Source organism: Cnephaeus nilssonii, assembly GCF_951640355.1.
Source record: "Cnephaeus nilssonii genome assembly, chromosome: 11".
Lineage (NCBI taxonomy): Eukaryota > Metazoa > Chordata > Mammalia > Chiroptera > Vespertilionidae > Cnephaeus > Cnephaeus nilssonii.
This window is the reverse complement of record NC_137082.1, coordinates 3,866,633-3,884,033: the sequence shown is the minus strand read 5'-3', so window position 1 is coordinate 3,884,033 and position 17,401 is coordinate 3,866,633. Positions and strand designations below refer to the sequence as shown.

Here is a 17,401-nt window from a genome sequence, read left to right as displayed (position 1 = left end):
GGCCAGCGGAAGGCGGGAAGCGCCTGTCCAATCAGCGCTATGTGTGGTCCACACCGTGTCCAATCAGCGCTACCGCCCAGCAAGGTCCCGCCCCTCGTAACCGTTGCGCGTGCTGGCCGCAGGAGGCCGCGGTGGGCGTGGCTCTGGGCCTCAAGTAAGTGGACTGCAGCGTCCCGACCCTGACCCCAACCCCGACCCTTGACCCCTCCCGAGTGCTGTCCTTGCCGGAAGGCTGCCCCTCAGGGGTGCGCAGCTAGAAGAGGCATCAGCTTCTCTTCCGCTTCTCTTCCTTCCTCCCGCGGTGCGGACGCCTCTGAGGGCCCCTGCCATCCCCACAACCACCCGGGAGGGCTATACAGGGCCGAGGAGACTAGGGGCACCAGCCAAACCTGCGAGGATGCGTGGGTTACACGCCCTCTGTAGAGTCCCACGCTGCGGGCCGGCAGAGGGCAGCAGAGCCACACGGGCCAAGTCCCCGCGGACCTCAAGGCCTCACTGCCGCGCCCTAGCCCAGGCTTCCGGCCAACTCGGTCTCCTTCAGTCTGGCTCCCTCTCCGCTGACCACGCCCCCTCCTCCCGGCAGCCCCGCCCCGGCTGGCCCCGCCCCGCCAGGCTGCCAAGCCCCGGTTCTGTGCTGCGGGGAGGGTTTCCTGCCCGGGTTTCCTAGAAGCAGGAGTGGCGGCCTCCTTCATTAGGCAGAACCCAAGTCCCTACGGGAAATCAGGCTTAGCCCCTCTGTGCGCGATACTGAGCAGGAGCATCAGTATATTCCAGGCTTTTTACAATGTTTCCATTTAAAGTATCAGTTTAAAAGATAAAAGCAATCATGCTTGTGTAAAATATACAAGCCATGCAGAAACGGATATAACAGACACTTCAAAAATTATAAGTAGTGATTTCTCAATTTGCCACTTTGTAGCAGCGGAGAAAAGTTAGAGTCCTTTTATTGTTTCATTTGTACAAAAAGCATAGGAATTGTTTAGTAAACAGTATACTACCACAAGGAAGAAAAAAGTCAATCACTCTTTTTAATCTTATTCGAATTGTTGTTAAATAGGTTTTTAGATCATAGTGTTAGATGAAAAACCTTTTCTATCAATCATATCAAAATTGGGTTCTGGGGTAGGTTTGAATACTGACTTTGCTATTTACCAGCTGTGGGACTTTAGGTGCGCTCCACTCTCTTCAACTAAAAAAATGGGGATATCTACCAGATAGTGTAATTTTCAGAATTAAATGAAATCAAATACAGCACCTAGCACTGTGGGCCGGCAAATAAGAGAGGACACAGTGAATGTTAGCTTCCATCCCCTGTGTGCAAGGCACAATCAAAGGGGAATCAGACACACAAACTGTCTCATCCCCTGCAATCCCCTAGCAGTGGTCTGCAAACTGCGGCTCGAGAGAGCCGCGGTTTGCCGCTCTGTTGACCGAGTTTGCTGACCACTGCCCTAGAGCTTTCTTCGTATGTGACCTGGCACAAAATACTGCCTTTCAGTTTCTCAAAGACATGCACAACTGTGCTACGAAAACTGAGGTACTAGCATACAATAAAAAAAACCCCAAAAAACAAAACAACTTTTTTTTTTTTTTGGCAAGGCACTAAGTTTGACTATTTAGGTAAGAATAAGACTTAACCATGAAATTATTTAAACAATAAAGAAGTTTCTAACATGTTTCTGTAATGAGACTACAAGAAAAACACATTCCAGCTAACAATTTGTGCACATACAATTTAATTTTAGGTCTGGGTGAAATAGCTTCAAAGTATAAACATTGAAATATATTTGGGGAGACAACCCAACAATTGCACAACCCACTACAAAATGTTAACATTTAAGCAATATAACTGTTGTAGGGTCTGAAAGTCCTTGTTAAGCTGAACTTTATCAACTAGACAAGTATATTTAATTTTTTTAAAGGCACACCGAGGTTCTTTTAATACTGAAGATATAATATTTATTTTATACTCCATGACTAGAACCTTTTGCCAAGTAATTTTTACATGGATTATAAGATTCTCTACATGCCTTTATACAATATATTTGGCAGCCCTAACCTTCGTAACATGAATACTCTGGATAATTTCTTGCAGTCTGGGTTGGGGCCAAGGACATAGCAGCCAGGGCCCTCACAGGCGTACTGACCTAATTGGACAGTCTGTTAAACAACAGGAAATGCAACCAGGCTTCTCTCTCTCTTGCAAGTCAATGGAGTGAACAATGCTAATAGCCAAAGCTTGTTCAATTTAATCATGATATTTTAAATCAAAATTCAGTGTTCTTAAATCAGAAAGTACTCCCTCTAGATCAGAAAGTGTTTTTCCTCTTGGAATTTTAAAAACACAAAAGTTGTCACTGTAAAAACCAAACTGGTTAAAAGGCAAAACTCACCCTTTACATACTGATTTAACAAATGTTAACAAGCATTTCCAAATTCAGTTAATTAATTGGTGACAGCTGTCACAATTTACCTCAGAGATTTCAACTGTGTCATAATTAAACTCCACAAGTCGGAGGCCTTGTCCATCCTGGCTGGGTTTTCACACTTGAGAGCTAGCACCTGTTATCAGAAAAACCATCACTCAGCACCAAAAGAAATCACCAGCCCCTTGCTGGGAGTTTTAAGTCATTGTGGCACTCTGCAGGGGACAATGGCCTTGACTTCTTGGTTGGAGATATTTTTTAAAAAAGAAAGATATTTTTAAAAAAAGAAAGAAAGCACTTAACATTTTAAAACTGGGAAACAAGTCCCCACAATGTTAGAAACTCTCTGATCTGAAGGCACAAAGAATTAAGTTGGCAGGTAGCTGATAAAACCAGGTACATATAAATACAATTTAAAATAAAACCTGGGCATATATAAGTACAATTTAAAACATTTAAAAAGTATAAATATCTGTGAATTATTTTTCCTCTAGTGCTCTGGCTATTGCTGAACAAACTTGCTAATTCCACTTGGCATCCTGACTTCTGAAAGATGACTGCTGGAATCCTCTGATGCTTAAGAAGACAAAGAGTCATCTTGATCATCAAAAAGGTATTTGAAAGGGCATGTGTCTGAAATTTTTAATAACTTAAGGCAGAGTTTCTTATCCTGTTTAGGTAGTTTCAACCCTAAACAGAATTGCCTGATAACATGCGGATACATAATTATCAAGTAGGTGCGAGAGAAGTGTGAGAGGTGAGAAGAGACACTGGGGTTGTTCTGCTAACATTCTAAGCTTTTTCTCTTTCTCAGCTGTGATGTAGGAGACACAGCTTCCCCAGGGCAGCCTGAGTTCCCAGGAATGGTGGTGATGACTGATGAGGCATACATTGCTTGCCTATTAATAGTTTTCCACGGTGAGAAGTCCACAAACATTGGCAAGCTCAGGTTTTCCTTGTCCCAGGGCAGGAATGCCTCAAGGAACCATGAGGGGGGTCACACTGGGGCACAAATACACAAACTGGTTTCCCTTTTAGCTTATTAAATCCAGAATGCTCCCGGGAAGGCATCCACTAGGGATCAAGCTCCCAGCATCACAATAATAAGTAACACCTACGTTTACAGAGACCCCATCAGGACACATGCAAAAGCAGTCAGGCCTTCCTAGCGGGAGGATGCAGGTCTTTTCCAGAAACCCAGTCAGAACCCTTTCGGAGAGCCCAACACCCCTGCACCTACCCACCCGCACTGTCCCCAGCCTGTCACACACTAGGCCTCTGGCCACCGGAGGCTACATTTTACAACTGACACAGACGTTTCAAGTAGGTGGCAGGATGGCCACTGCCAGGGGTCCCTGCAGCAGGACGTGAGGTCAGATTTAGGTGTGGGGACGGAGTGCAGGGAAGAGCAGCTGCCTCTGCGGTGAGCGCCCAGCTGCGAAGTGACCGCAGGTGTGGCTTGGGAGCAGCAGCGCCAGGTCCCTGGCCCGGGGCTCAGATGAAGTGGATCCAGCTCTCCTCACACTCCCCTCGGGGCATGTGCAGCTCGTGGTTGCGGCACGTGAGGCTGTAGTCGCGACCATCGTTGTTATCCCAGTACTCAGCGCCGGCCACACGGTAGCGCACTGCGAATTGCACGTGGGAGCCTCGCGCCAGCAGGAAGGGTGGCACTGGGAAGCCAAAGGCGAAGACATCCTCAGTGCCCTCGGAACCCGCGGGTCCCCGCCACCTGGCCACAGCCTCGTGTGTGCTGCGCCAGTCGGAAAAGGTGTAGCGCACCGCCACCTGCTTCTCGAAGGCCACGTTGCGCACGCGCACCGTGCCGCTGATGCCCAGGTCCGAGCAGGTGACCCGCTCCAGGCACACGAGCTGCCGCCCCAGGCGCTCACCGAAGTCGGCCTCCTCGATGGGCGGCAGGAAGTCCGGCACCAGACACTGCAGGGTGAACTCCAGGTCCTGGCGGCTGCAGCATAGGTCAGAGTTGATGGCGAGCCGCGACAGCACGTGCAGTGGCACCGAGGGATCGTCGCCCGCGTTGAACACCTTGACCTGCGTCAGCTCGAGGCCCAGGGCGTCAGCAAAGCGCACACGGTGCTGCCGGCACGCAGAGCCAGGGGCGCCTGCTGCCTTCTGGCGGCGCTCAGGAGAGCTGGGCAGCGAGTGCGCCCGCCTCACGATGATGGGTCGCAGGCTGGGGTCGCAGCCTGATGGTGCGGATGGCGGCGGCCGCGCGCGACCCGAGCTCCAGTGGGGCCGGCAAGGCCGCTGCTCCGGGGTCGCGCTGCCGTCCAGGTCAGAGAGGCAGCTAAGGCTCCGCGGGGCGGACTTCCGGGACCCCAAGGCGCGGGGCAGGACCGCGGGGTCCGAGCTTCTGGACATGGCCCAGCAGGCCCCCCGGTGATGGGGGTACGAATCAGAGGGGCAGCCTCCCGACCCCGCCTCCAATACCTCGGCGGCGTCCCCAGCCGTGCTCAGAAGGCCCCAGGGTCCGCTGTAACTGCAACCCGAGGGAACCCTGGCCCCGCTGCGCCTCCCCTCCTCTGCCGCCTCGCCCCTCGAGTCCTCTCCCAGGTCTTCCGTTAGTTGCAGCGAAAACAGCTTTTTTCCCAAGAGACGAATGTTGTCTCCAGAGCAAGCTTTTCGGGGCCACCCGGGGAGCGTACGGCAGGTTCTTAGAGGAAGGCTGCAGTGGTGGAGCGGCCCCTCCCACCTTCCCGGTCCGCGACTTTACTTACATGGCTGCAACTGTCTGGGTGCAACTTCCCCGGGAGCCTCCGCCCCGCCCCGGCCCTCGTGACGCCGCCCTCGCGCGCGCTCCCGCGGTCCAGAGCGCAGCCCGGGAACCGGGCCGAGCTGCGCGCCGCCGCGCCGTCCCGGGCCGCGCCCCCGCGGCCGTGCACAGCTGAACGGCTTCCCCGCTAGGGCGCTGGGAAGGAAGACTGGCGGCCTCGTCACGTGTCCTCGGCGATCGAGAAACAGGTCTGATCAATTTCTGTCTGCGTCTGCCCGGCCCGCGCGTGTATAGATCATAGATCCGTGTCTGCACAAACGGAAGACAAGGAAAATGCATGCTGTGGGTCCCTGCGTTTATGGGTTACTGGTGGCAGGGAGGGAGGGGTTGCAAAAACTGGCCTTTCCAGGAGCTGGCCCCCACGCTCATTTTAAGCCTCTAGGCTGGCCAGCTCTTTGTACATATGCACTGCTGCCTGGACCCCCGGCTGGACCAAGGGAGCCTCGCTGTATAGATAAGAGTCTCATCCACACATCACCCACAATGCTTTGCCGCCCAGGACCGCCAGCCAATTTCTGGGGGGCGGGGCGGTCCTGCTGCTGTTCCTCTCTAGGCGCCAAGCCCCTAGCCTAGAGGAAGACGTGGGAACAAGAGTTAATACCCTGTGATGAATTATGCAGCTATCCTTATTCGGAAGCATTTTTGCAGCCAAAATCTTGGACTTTTAGCTTTGTTCCAAGGCAAGCCTGAACCAACCCCGAGCTTGTTTTCTGCATCCTCAGGGCCCTGTGGGTATGTGTCTCCTTAACTTTGTGCAAAAAACGCAGAAGCCTGGAGCAGTTTGGGGCCAGGAAATCTAGAGGGTTCCTTTTTACTGTCCAGAGCAGAAAGAACACCAAGCTAATGCAAGAGGGTTGGTAAAGAACATCCTGTATATCTAAAATCAATCAAGCCTGTTGATTTTGGCATAACTCATTAATTGTGAGAGCCCAGATGGGATTTTTATTACCATCACATGTAAACTGACCATAAAGGCATACATACTTATTGTGAAAAGTAACACAGCAAAGTTCCAGGAAGAAAATAAAGACCTTCTATATCCCACCTCCTTCCAGGCAGGTGGCTGTTATTAGAGTATTCACTTTCAAATCAGGGCACTTTTGGCCACTCAAAATAAGAGGCAATAGCAGCACTGTGTGATCTGAGTCGACAGAATTTCACAAAGAGATAAGATGATGTGATATTGTATTAATAGATTGATAAACTTTTAATGGGTTGATGTGTTAGTGGGAATTGAAAGGGAGCTTCCCCAATAGAGCTTAAGCTCCATGCGAGTTGGGACATTGCCACAATCCTGTCATTTTCTAGGCACTTCTATAATTATTTGTGAATGAATGAATGATTGGATATGGGAGCTTTGGAGTGACACCTGACCTTAGCCTCACAGATTTCCTCAATATGTTATTTCCAAAGAGACTGTGTGTGTGTGTGTGTGTGTGTGTGTGTGTGTGTGTGAATCCATTTGCAGCATTTATAGCAGTATGCTCTCGTATCCAATATCCACTGTGAAAATAAAATAGAAAAAATTAAACTTTAAACATAAGGCAATCTCTCCCACCAATATTTTAATGCTATACAAAGTTTTAAAAACAAGCTAGTGAAAACCAACCCAACTCTGGATACAGGACCATGTGCAATAAATACTGACTGTGCTGGCTTTGGCAGCATACATGCCCAAGCGGACTGATGCAGAGAGGCTTAGCATAGACCCTGGGCAAGGATCATATGCAAATTTTGAAATTTATGTAGCGTTCCATATTTTTAGAAACAAATTTGTAGATACAGAGAACAAATTGATAGTTGCCAGATGGGAAGGGAGTGAGGGGATGGGTGAAAAGGGGAAGAAATTAAGAAGTACAAACTGCAAGTTATAAAATTGGTTCCAGAGATATAAAGTACAGCATAGGGAATATAGTCAACAATATCCTAATCATGTCTGGTGTCAGATGGGTACTGGACTTACTGGGCTGATCACTTGATTGATAAGTTATATAAATGTCTAAATCACTATGTCATATGCCTGAAATTAATACAATATTGTATGTCCACTATAATTGAAAAATGAATTTAAAAAGTACTTATTGACTGATTTCTGTTGCTTATAGTTCCAGTGGTAAGGAGTCTTTTCAAAATATAAGAGGAATAAAGAAGTCACCTCCCCACCTTTCATCATCTAACAGATTGAGCAAGAATATTTCAAGCACAACAGAGAAGGTGATGTAACCGGTGGAGGATCTTACTTAGACTTATTCTGGTTTTTGCTTGTTTCTTGTGTGTTTGTGGTATTTATTACTGCTTGTCTGGTTTTTAGACAGCGCGTCCAACCCTAGATGATGACCAGCCCTGTGATTTTTTCAAGAAAGGGAGTAGGGTGAGTGAATCTCACCAGAAGAGCAGGTAAACAGTTTTCATATAACTGCTGTATTTTGTAAAATTGTGCTATGTTGGTCCTCCAGACTGACTGTGTGTGGTTGGGGAAGGAAATAGTATGTCTGTGGATAAGAAACATGCACCTATATTTTTATCTAGCAGAAATGAGTGGGCAAGTGGCGTTAAACATGACTAGGTGCATGTCCACCACCCATTTTTTTTTTTTTGCCCCATCTGATGTTGGTGCTGAGAAGTATTATTCTTAGTGAAATGCTATGTCCTTGGTAAGTAAGTTGAAAAGAAAATATTGTCAATGCGAATATGGGATCCTTTTTCAGAATGAATTACCCTGGGAAGAATCAGGTGCTCTTCTAGCCAAGCACTCTGTGTTCAGAAGTTCCCTCTACCCACCACGACCAGACAGTGCTAACCGTTTTTTCATTCTTATTGTATCTTAAGACACCATGCAACTCCATCCTTTTAAATACAGAGTTCCTCTTTCCTGTTCAAAATGCTAATGAGCTTTTGGTTAAAGGTACAGGTTTTATATGCTACACTTCTTCATATTAAGACTAGGGGCCCAGTACACAACTTCGTGCACCTTGAAAGGAACTGTGGGCCTGAGGTTGTGGTAGGCACAAGGGCAGGTCTTGGCCCATCCTCCGTGCCCCCGCCCGGCCCCTCCTGCCATGGCCCCTGGTCCCCTGTCTGCCAACAGCCCCGCTGCCGCTCCCACGCACTGATGGTGCCTGCCCTGCTCGCACCCGCTGAAGGTGCAAAGTGATTGGAGCCGGTGCCAGCAGCGGGTGTGAGCAGGGCCAGAGCCATCAATGGGTGCGAGTGGCAGCTGCTGTCCCGATCGCCCCTCAGGAGCAGAGGGAGGTGGAGAAGGCCTCAGGGCCAACAGCTGCCTCTCGCACCTGCTGACGGCACCAAGCAATCGGGACTGGCGCTGGGCACTGGCAGCAGGTTCAAGTGGTGGCTCTGGCATTGGCAGTGGGTGTGAGCGGGGCCATCACCAGCGGCAGGTGTGAGATGTGGCTGCCAGCCCCGATCTTCCCTCAGGAGCAAGAGGAGGTGGACAAGCCCTGAGGGGTGATTGGGGCCAGCAGCTGCTGCTCGCACCTGCTGATGGCGCCGAGCAATCCGGGCTGGCGCTGGGCGCCGGCAGTGGGTGTGAGTGGTAGCTCCGGCGCCGGCAGTGGGTGCAAGCGGGGCTGGTGCCAGCAGCAGGTGCAAGTGCCAGGCAGGACTGCAGTGTGTGGGAGCAAAGAATTTTCAGTAACCACCAGAGGCTCGCCCCAATGACAGCGACCGGTGCCCCGCCTTGGTTTGGTGCCCCTGCTCACCTGCTCCACCATCCTGCCACAGCCGATGCCTGCCATGTTCTGCACACACCAGCTGGTGGTCAGTGCACACCATAGTGACTGGTTGTTTGGTTGTTCGGTTGTTCCGCTGTTCAGTCTATTTGCATGTTAGCCTTTTATTATATAGGACTAGAGGCCCAGTACACGAAATTCTTGCACTCGGGGGGGGGGGGTCCCTCAGCCCGACCTGCACCCTCTCATAATCTGGGACCCCTCGGGGGATGTCTGACTGCCAGTCGGACAGCCCTCTCACAATACGGGACCACTGGTTCCTAACCGCTGGCCTGCCTGCCTGATCACCCCTAACCACTCACTTGCCTGCCTGATCGCCCCTAACTGCTTGCCTGCCTGATCACCCCTAACCATTCACCTGCCTGCCTCATCCCCCCTAACCACTCTGCCTGCCTGCCTGATCGCCCCTAACCCCTCTGTCTGCCTGCCTGATCACCCCTAACCTCTGCCTGCCTGCCTCATCCCCCCTAACCACTTGCTTGCCTGCCTGATCGCCCCTAACCACTCTGTCTGCCTGCCTGATCACCCCTAACCCCTCTGTCTGCATGCCTGATTGCCCCTAACCACTCATCTGCCTGCCTGATTGCCCCTAACTGCTCACCTGCCTGCCTCATTGCCCCTAACCACTCACATGCCTGCCTGGTCGCCCCTAACTGCCTCTGCTTTGGCCCCTGCTGCTGCGGCTTCGTCTGGAAGGACATCTGGAATGATGCCCGGAAGGTCATTCGGCTGTCTGGTTTAATTAGCATATTATGCTTTTATTATTATAGATTTTAGTTGGCTCAGAATCCCCACCAGCTAGTAAATTCTACAAAACATGCCTTTTACATCTTGTTTACACTTCATTTAAAACAGGCATATAAGAGGAAGCCATGGATTTTCCTCATGAATGTTATTAAACATCACTCATCACTAACAGAACAGGTTGAGAGTTCTCCAACAGATTCTTTCCAAACCAGTGGTTTTCAAAGTACACACAGTGGCCTAGGATAATAACCTGAGCCCTTAAGAAATTCTGGTAAATGATATAAAATAGAATCTGTGCAGGCATGTCTGGCACCTGTGCTGGTTGTATGGTGTTTCCAGAACTGCATGTAGATTGACTAGGCCTGCTTTCGGGGGAGCTGCGAGGCCTGCCTTTGGGCCCTGGCCCTGGTTGGAGGCCGCCGGCCAGGTGGTTCTGTGGGGAGGGGCAGGGGGACAGTGTCTGTCCCGGGTACTGGGTACTGAGAATCGCAGTTTTGTGTCTCACAGCAGCATGGATGCCGGCCGGTCTTGGAATAAAGTGCCACGTTGGAAGAACGCTTCAGGGAAAAGGCAGAGCGAGTCCGGAGGCCTCCCTGCTCCTTCCAGGCCAAAGGGCAGCCTCCCCCGCGTCTCCCCTCTGGCTGGGGAGGAGCTTGGAGGAAGCCTTTCCCCAGAAGGTAAAGCCGAAAGGAGTCCCCCGGGGCCCGGGTGTCGGGGGCCCGCGGGGAACAAGCTGCTGCTGGACTTCCAGTCGCTGAGACTCATGAAAGAGGACTCGGAGGAGGACAGCGCCAGCGACCTCTCGGACTCGGAGCGCGTCCCGGTCCCCCCTTCCCCGCGCTCGCCTCCAGACCTGCACCTGCGAGCGGAGGAAATCGACCCGGTCTGCTTCGACCTTGATCTTCAACCAGGTCAGGGCCACGCCAGACCGGAATACTGCTACCCCGACTTCCTCCCGCCGCCTTGTAACTCCTGGGACTTGCGGGACATGGCTGTGCTGGCGAACACGGAGCCCAGGCCGGCCCCCGGGCCGCGAGCAGGAGGGCTTCTGGGGAAGTACGTGGACCGGCTGGTGCAGCTCGAGTGGCTGCAGATCCTGACTGTCCAGGGCGAGAGAGCAAAGGCGGCCAAAGCCCGGCTGCCGCCCGCGCCCGGGACCGCGCCCGGGCCCACGGGGCCTCTGAAGAGCCCGGGGAGAAGCAAGCCCCCGGGCAGTGCTGGGTCCAGGCCCCACCAGGACGGCGCCCCCAGGCCGGGCTCTTCGCGGAAGAAAGGCGCTCCCCGCGAAGGCCACCCGCCCTCCTGCTGGTCGGAGACACCCGCTAAGCCCCTGGAGGTGCTGGGCACCGGCAGGTTGTGCTCTCAGAAGCACGCCCCGGGCGCGCGGGCCGAGGAGAAGAGGAGCGGCAGGAGCCCGAGGCCGCGCTGGGACCCGGCCGGCAGCGGCAGCAGCCGCAGGATGGAGAGCAGCAGTAACCTCCGCGGCCCGGCGCCCCCCGGGAGCCTGGACGCAGCAGACCCCCCCAAGGCCTCCAGAACGCAAGCACACGCAAATCCGAGGAAAAAGGGAAACGCAGATAACTGTAGTCAGGCCTCCCTGGCCAGTGAGAAAAAACTCAAAACGAATGGAGGAAAGCAGAACCCACGTAAATTCAAATAACATCCGAAATGGTGAACTGCGAAGACCTGCAGAACCCTAAATATGGAGGCCCCCGGAGAGTGACAAGATGTGAATGTCAAGAAACATTATGACTGCCACTTGGGGCCGCCTGGTTCTTCAGTACCCCCACCGGGGTGCTTCCACCAAAGGGATCTTGGGAAGCCCTTCTTCATGTTGAGAGTCTTAAGCAAATGGTAGCCATTGGATAAAATCACCAAGGTCTGTGCCGGGTAAAGGAGCAAAGTGACAGCTCCCCGGGGGAGGGGTAACCGAGCCGGTGGGCGGCCGTGGAGAGCAGAACTAGGATGGTGAGCTGCACTTTCCCTTCATGAGAACAGTGCCCGCAGTTTAACACTGCCCGGCATCAGCGTCCTAGATGGTCAGTGCCAGACGCCTGTGTCCGAGATGGTCAGGGCTCTCTCTTTTGTCCCCATCATGAGCCCTCCAAGCAGAAGCTCTGTCCAATTCAGCCCTAGAAATTCTGGCTCCTCATCAAATTGGGGAGCATGGATTTTGAGCAAAATCATTTATCACAAAGCCACCTGCTATACAGAGACCACAGAATCTAGTGTTTTCATACATTTCCCTGGATGTTGGTTTAAAAAAAGCAACATCTTAAATTTGTGTTCTCTAAGCTGAGGGTGGGAAGTCAGTGGGTGAGCGTGACGTGCTGTCTGGAGGGCCAGCATGGAATACGTGGCACCCCAACCCTGAAGAGGCGCCACGGGGTAGAGTTTGTGGACAAAGGGCCTATGAGCTAGAAACACATGGAACCACTTGGAATGTAACAACTATTACATTACTGATTTGGGGCTCAGATCCTGCTGTCTGAAGTCAGAATAATGATCTTTTTAGTTCGGAAGAGCAGGATTTCAGAATCTTGCTCAGGTGGGGGCAGAGTGGGCAGTGGATGGGGATGAAGGTCCTGCATGTCTTCCTGGCAGCCTTGCTGGCCCCGTGGCTGCTGACTCCTGAGGCTTCTTGCTTCACTGCAGTTCCATCGCATCTACGTGTCCCTGGGGCTGTGCCGTGAGGTTCTGCTGATGTTCATGGGAAAAGCTCTCAAACCTTTGTTTGACTACTTTTTGCTGTACAGTATGTTTTTAAATTTATCTTTATTTTTATTGTTGACACTATTACAGATGTCCCCATTCCCCTCATCCTTTGCCCACTTCCGCCCTGCCCCCTCCCCCTTCCCTCTGGCCAACCACGCTGTTGTCTGTGTCTATGAGTTATGCGTATGTGTTCTTTGGCTAAGCCCTTCACCTTCTTTCATCCAGTCCGCCTTCCTCCTCCCCTCCGACTGCTGTCAGTCTGTTCCATGTATCCATGCCTCTGTTGCTATTTTGTTTGCCAGTTCATCTTGCTCATTAGATTCCATGTATGAGTGAGATCATATGGTATTTGTCTTTCTCTGACTGGCTTATTTCACTTAGTCTAATTCTGTGCAGGTATGTTTAATGACGGTAGCTGATTTTAACCCTTTAAAAGAGTATTCTGTTTGCATGTTTCTATGTTTTCACCTTTGGGGCAGATGAAAAACGTGGCTCTCTCATTTAAAAATATCTAATAGTTTGCAGACGTTTCCCTCAGCAGTCAATGTCATCCAAGGTGTTTTCTAAGTTAACAGCATAAGGACAAGATACACATAATTAAAATAAGAGGCAAATGGTAAATATTAAGATCCTGTTTCAAATCTGATTTCAGTCATACTAAATAACAGATAAAATTTTTATGGTAGTCTTTTTCTTCCCAGACTTTATTTTCACATATTTCCAGATCCTCTCTTACATTCTTTACCTCCCATCCCTCCCATCCCTCCCATCCCCTACCCCCCAGAGAAAGCAAGCTCTTACCCTGAGATCTTACACCTTTTTACACAGACAGGAGCTGGACATCTCGTACGCATTACTTCCCCGGTCGTCACTAGAGTACCCTTCTGTTCCAGTCCAAGTGCTGTGTTTTGAAAACATAGAGACTCTTCTTTTCTTTCTGGGCTTCCTGAGTGCACCCCATGCCTCACTGGCTGCCCTGCTCCTTGTGAGCACCATAGGTGGGTCCTTTAAACACGCTGGCAGGCGCTCATGCTTCCTTCTCTGCCAGGTTTTTACACAGCTCTTTAGGAGTTTCCGGCCAATAAATCTTTGTAAGCCCATTACACACACACACGTGTGCTCCTGATGCTAACACGGAAAGGTTCACGCAGAGTTGCTGCCTAGCCTGGCATGGTGTCCATCCATGTGGGTGCTCTCGGGGCACCTGCAGGGGGAGGCCAACCTGCTTCACTTTGCTGGCCTCCTGTGGTCTGAGCTGAGGTCCATCACACTTAAGAAATTTAGAGGTAACACCGCGGATGTTACATTTGTGCTTTGAATTGAAGGTGGTTACTTAATTTGGGGAGCAGTCATAACGTCACATGACAGGACAGTTTTTAAAGACTGAAAAAGTGGTTTAGCTTGCTTCCCCTTTTGCCTCAGGTTGATGGTTTATTTTAATCATTATTGTTGTGATGGGGTCAGAGCTCCTAATGAATAGTGCAGGTGATTAGCGAACATGAGCACACTTCTGGTTTTATGATTTCTTTTTTTAAAAAAAATATGTATTTATTGATTTTTAGAGAGAGAGGAAGGGAGAAGGATAGAGAGATAGAAATATCGATGAGAGAGAAGCATTGGCCGGCTGCTTTCTGCGTGCCACTCACTGGGGATGGAGCCCACAACCTGGGCATGTTCCCGGACTGGGAATCGAACCAGCACCCTCCTGGCCCATGGGTCAGTGCTCAACCACTGAGCCACACCAGCTGGTTTTATGATTTCTGATCACAGATCTAACACGTCTGAATGCACCAAATGCCACAGATGAATGCCCTGCCGTGGTCTTCAAGCGGGTGACGTGGGAAAGTGGAGGTGTGAGCTCATTCAGTTCAAGTCTAAGCCACTGAGTTTCCTGCTCGTCTAGTGAATAGTCATGTGTTTCTAAGAAGTGCCTCTCATATCTGGGGAGTTGTTTACATACAAGTTGCATTTAAACAAATTAAAACAACCCAAAGGGAAACAAAGTAACCAAAAAGTTGAGAGAGTGTAAGAAGAATGACTTAGGCTTAGAATCAGTCAGTGGGCAAAGTTTTAAAAACATAAAAATGAACTACAAAAATATACCAGTATTATCTACAATTGTTTACATTTAGATGGTTTCTCAAAATTTTACTGACTAAATTGGCTGAAGGTTTAGTCAGTAAAGTTTGGGTGACATTGGGGGCTGAAGACAAAAAGATGGGGGAGAGGCTATTGTGGGCCTTATGATAGCTAACAGCTACAGGAAGATGTTCGGAGTGGTCCCCAGGCCTCTTAGTTTCCAAAAACACGTAAGACTTTCTACCTTCCACGATATAAACATTGCCCATTTATGCTTTCCTTTATGCTCACTTACTTGATCAGCTACATAAAAATATAAACCTCTTGGTGGTACTGTATTTCATGTAACAGAGAAGCAGCATTATTTATTCATGACATGGGCAGAGCACCATTCCAAACAGCCTGAAAACATTCAGCATGTTTGTTATTTGCTGTTAGGATCATTATTGTGTGCTTGCTTTTGTACACAATAAAACAGATACTCTGTGTCTCTGTGAATCTGCATTTTTCCTTCCCCCGAAATCAGTGGACAGTAGAAATATCCTGTCTGGACTTTTCTGAGATGGTTTGCTTTGCTCTCAATGCAGTTTTCCTGCAGGGTCTGCCTCCTCTCTCCTGGGCTACATCAAAGAGGAGCTGAGGAGGAAATGCTGGCCCAGCTCCTTTCTAACACGAAAGAGCATCCACAACAGCAGGGCGGGCTGTGCATTTCAATGATGAGGTAGAAACATCGGTCAGCTGCCTCCTGCACGCCCCATCCTGGGGATCGAGCCCGCAGCCCCGGGCATGTGTCCTGACCAGGAATGAGCCGTGACCTCCTGGTTCGTGGATTGACACTCAAACAGGAAGCCAGGCGGCCGGCAGTTTTGAGCAGCTACCACACCAGTCCTCGTGAGGGGCCCTGTGCTCCTCCTCTCAGCTCGCCTCTGACAAAGAGATGTTTGCTTCTGAGTCTACCAGATAGTGGCTGCTCATAGCTTTGGGGCATTAAACAAAATTCAACTGAGTAATTTTTAAAGACCTTATTGGCTTTATTCAATGATTCATGAATTGGGTAGCATCCCTTCTCGAAGACGGAAGGGAGCTCCGAGGAGCTGTGTGGAAGGAAAGACTTGTAGGCAGGAAGGGCGGGAACAAGGGAGTTACACTGCTCAGCTCCGTGGTTGGTGGTTGCCAGCTCACCCACAGGGGTCTATCAGGCAGATGACATGTCAGTGCTGATCAGGCGACTCCTGACTGGCTGGTTGAAGATGCCATTTCTGGGGGAACTGTAATTAAGTGTCAATTTAATGAAGTCGGGGCTTAGCAAGAGCAACTCCATTTTAGACCTGTTGTTTTTAACCATGCTTTTAAAAAAACCTGTTTTTGGTGGTTTGAAAACTTACCATATTAAAGGTTTTAAATCATTAGTGTGTATAGAAAATGGTAGATTATTATTGGATGTTGCTATTTTATTCTCCACGAGGTGGCGATTAAACCTGTTCAATAGCACTGAATTTGTTCTGTTAATACCTTCTAGTCAAAGGAAAAGTTTTTGATTGTAACCAAAATGCAACGCACGAGAAAAGGACTGTGTGACTTCAGCCCCAAAGCGTGTTCTTCATTTAGTGTCACTCTAAGAATTAAATGGTTGTTCAGTGCCAGCAGGTGCTGAACACCTCATACCACTGTTAAAAGTTAAACTGAGGGATATTAAAAAGTTTGAGTTTACTTGAGCAAAAATTGGTTCAAATCGGGCAGCACCAAACCCAAGTGGTTCGGAGGCCTCCTCAGATAGGAGCTGGGGCTAGGATTTCATAGAGACGGGGCAAGTCCTCGGCTGGGGGCAGCTTCCGTGGCTGCCTTGTTGGGAAAGCCTGTTGGCTGCCTGTGACTGGCTGCCCGCTGCTCCTGCACGCGTCGGTGGGACTTGCCTGGACTGCGTTCGGGGTGCTTACTAGGCTGGCCAGGTATCGGAACCCCGTCAGTCAGCGCTGCCTCCTCTGATTGCTTTAGCATCACAAAACTCTCTATGTGGCACAGAGCAATGCTCAGTGAAGTAACACACAACCTAAATCACCAGCTGCTAAAACTCCCCATAGAGCCCGTGCTTAAGAAATTAACTGTGATCACACTGGGAAGTACACGTGGAATGTTAAAGGTGGGACAGTCATGAACATAACTCTTCCCATTTGAGTGATACCCCAGAGGAAACGGAGGCTGCACAGGTACCTTCAGCCTCTCTTCAGCTCACAGTCCCCTGCTGCGCTGCTCGGACCGTGAGCCCGGCTGCGGCGCGGCTCCGCCAGGGGAGGCAGCTCAGAACATGTGGGCCATGTTCCCCCGCCACGCGGGCCCAGTGGCTGTTTTCAGGGAAAGGCACCTGAAAAGCAGTAAATGCAAGAAACCCCCTACCTTTCTCCTTTTCTGAGGAGCGGATGAAAACTCTATATGAAAGGCTTCCCCTGTACCAGAAAGAAAGTAGCATCCTTATCATCAGGGCTGAGGAGCTGGGACAGGAGACTTCCACACAGATTTTATTTTAAAAGAATTCTTATCTTTCTCTCGCCTCACCACACGGCTTGTTTTTCCACAGCTGCCTCTGTTCCAACGTCATAAAAGCAACAAGTCTCCCCATTTCTCCAGGTGGAGCTTGGGCCACTTCCGGCTCCTCAGTGTTCCGGGTCTCTCCCAGGCGCACAGGATGCACACACGTGATTAATCCTGTTTGCTCTTCTCCTGCTCACCTGCCCTTTATGACAGGGGTGCGGTTCTCAGCCAAGAACCCAGAGGCAGAGGGAAAATCACCTCCTCCCCACAAGGAAAGGGGTTTTCCATCCCTGCAGAATCTAAGTGCAATTTCACAGGGGCCTGGGGCTGAATGTCCAGAAACCTGCTTCTCTGGCACTTCAGCG

General features: G+C 50.5%; 2 protein-coding genes across 4 annotated transcripts; one reads left to right on the top strand and one right to left on the bottom strand.

The window, feature by feature from the left end:
- Nucleotides 1-1,120: 1,120 nt before the first annotated feature.
- PPP1R3D (protein phosphatase 1 regulatory subunit 3D) lies at nucleotides 1,121-5,162 on the bottom strand. Its single transcript, XM_079783800.1, has one exon. The coding sequence runs from the start codon at nucleotides 4,803-4,805 to the stop codon at nucleotides 3,921-3,923; it is 885 nt and encodes a 294-aa protein (XP_079639926.1). The 5' UTR covers nucleotides 4,806-5,162; the 3' UTR covers nucleotides 1,121-3,920.
- Nucleotides 5,163-5,258: 96 nt separating this feature from the next.
- FAM217B (family with sequence similarity 217 member B) lies at nucleotides 5,259-15,756 on the top strand. Of its 3 annotated transcripts, XM_079784115.1 has the most exons (4): nucleotides 5,259-5,405; nucleotides 7,323-7,431; nucleotides 7,529-7,614; nucleotides 10,221-15,756. In XM_079784115.1, the coding sequence occupies exon 4, from the start codon at nucleotides 10,225-10,227 to the stop codon at nucleotides 11,371-11,373; it is 1,149 nt and encodes a 382-aa protein (XP_079640241.1). In that variant the 5' UTR covers nucleotides 5,259-5,405; nucleotides 7,323-7,431; nucleotides 7,529-7,614; nucleotides 10,221-10,224; the 3' UTR covers nucleotides 11,374-15,756. The 3 variants fall into 3 exon arrangements, with proteins under 3 accessions (XP_079640241.1, XP_079640239.1, XP_079640240.1); XM_079784113.1 differs by lacking the exon at nucleotides 5,259-5,405 and having other exon boundaries at nucleotides 7,388-7,431; XM_079784114.1 differs by lacking the exon at nucleotides 5,259-5,405 and having other exon boundaries at nucleotides 7,403-7,431; nucleotides 10,224-15,756.
- Nucleotides 15,757-17,401: the final 1,645 nt, after the last annotated feature.

Excerpts from the sequence above, each read along its gene's own strand:
- PPP1R3D (XM_079783800.1), bottom strand. The coding sequence starts at position 4,805 with ATGTCCAGAAGCTCGGACCCCGCGGTCCTGCCCCGCGCCTTGGGGTCC.
- FAM217B (XM_079784115.1), top strand. The coding sequence starts at position 10,225 with ATGGATGCCGGCCGGTCTTGGAATAAAGTGCCACGTTGGAAGAACGCT.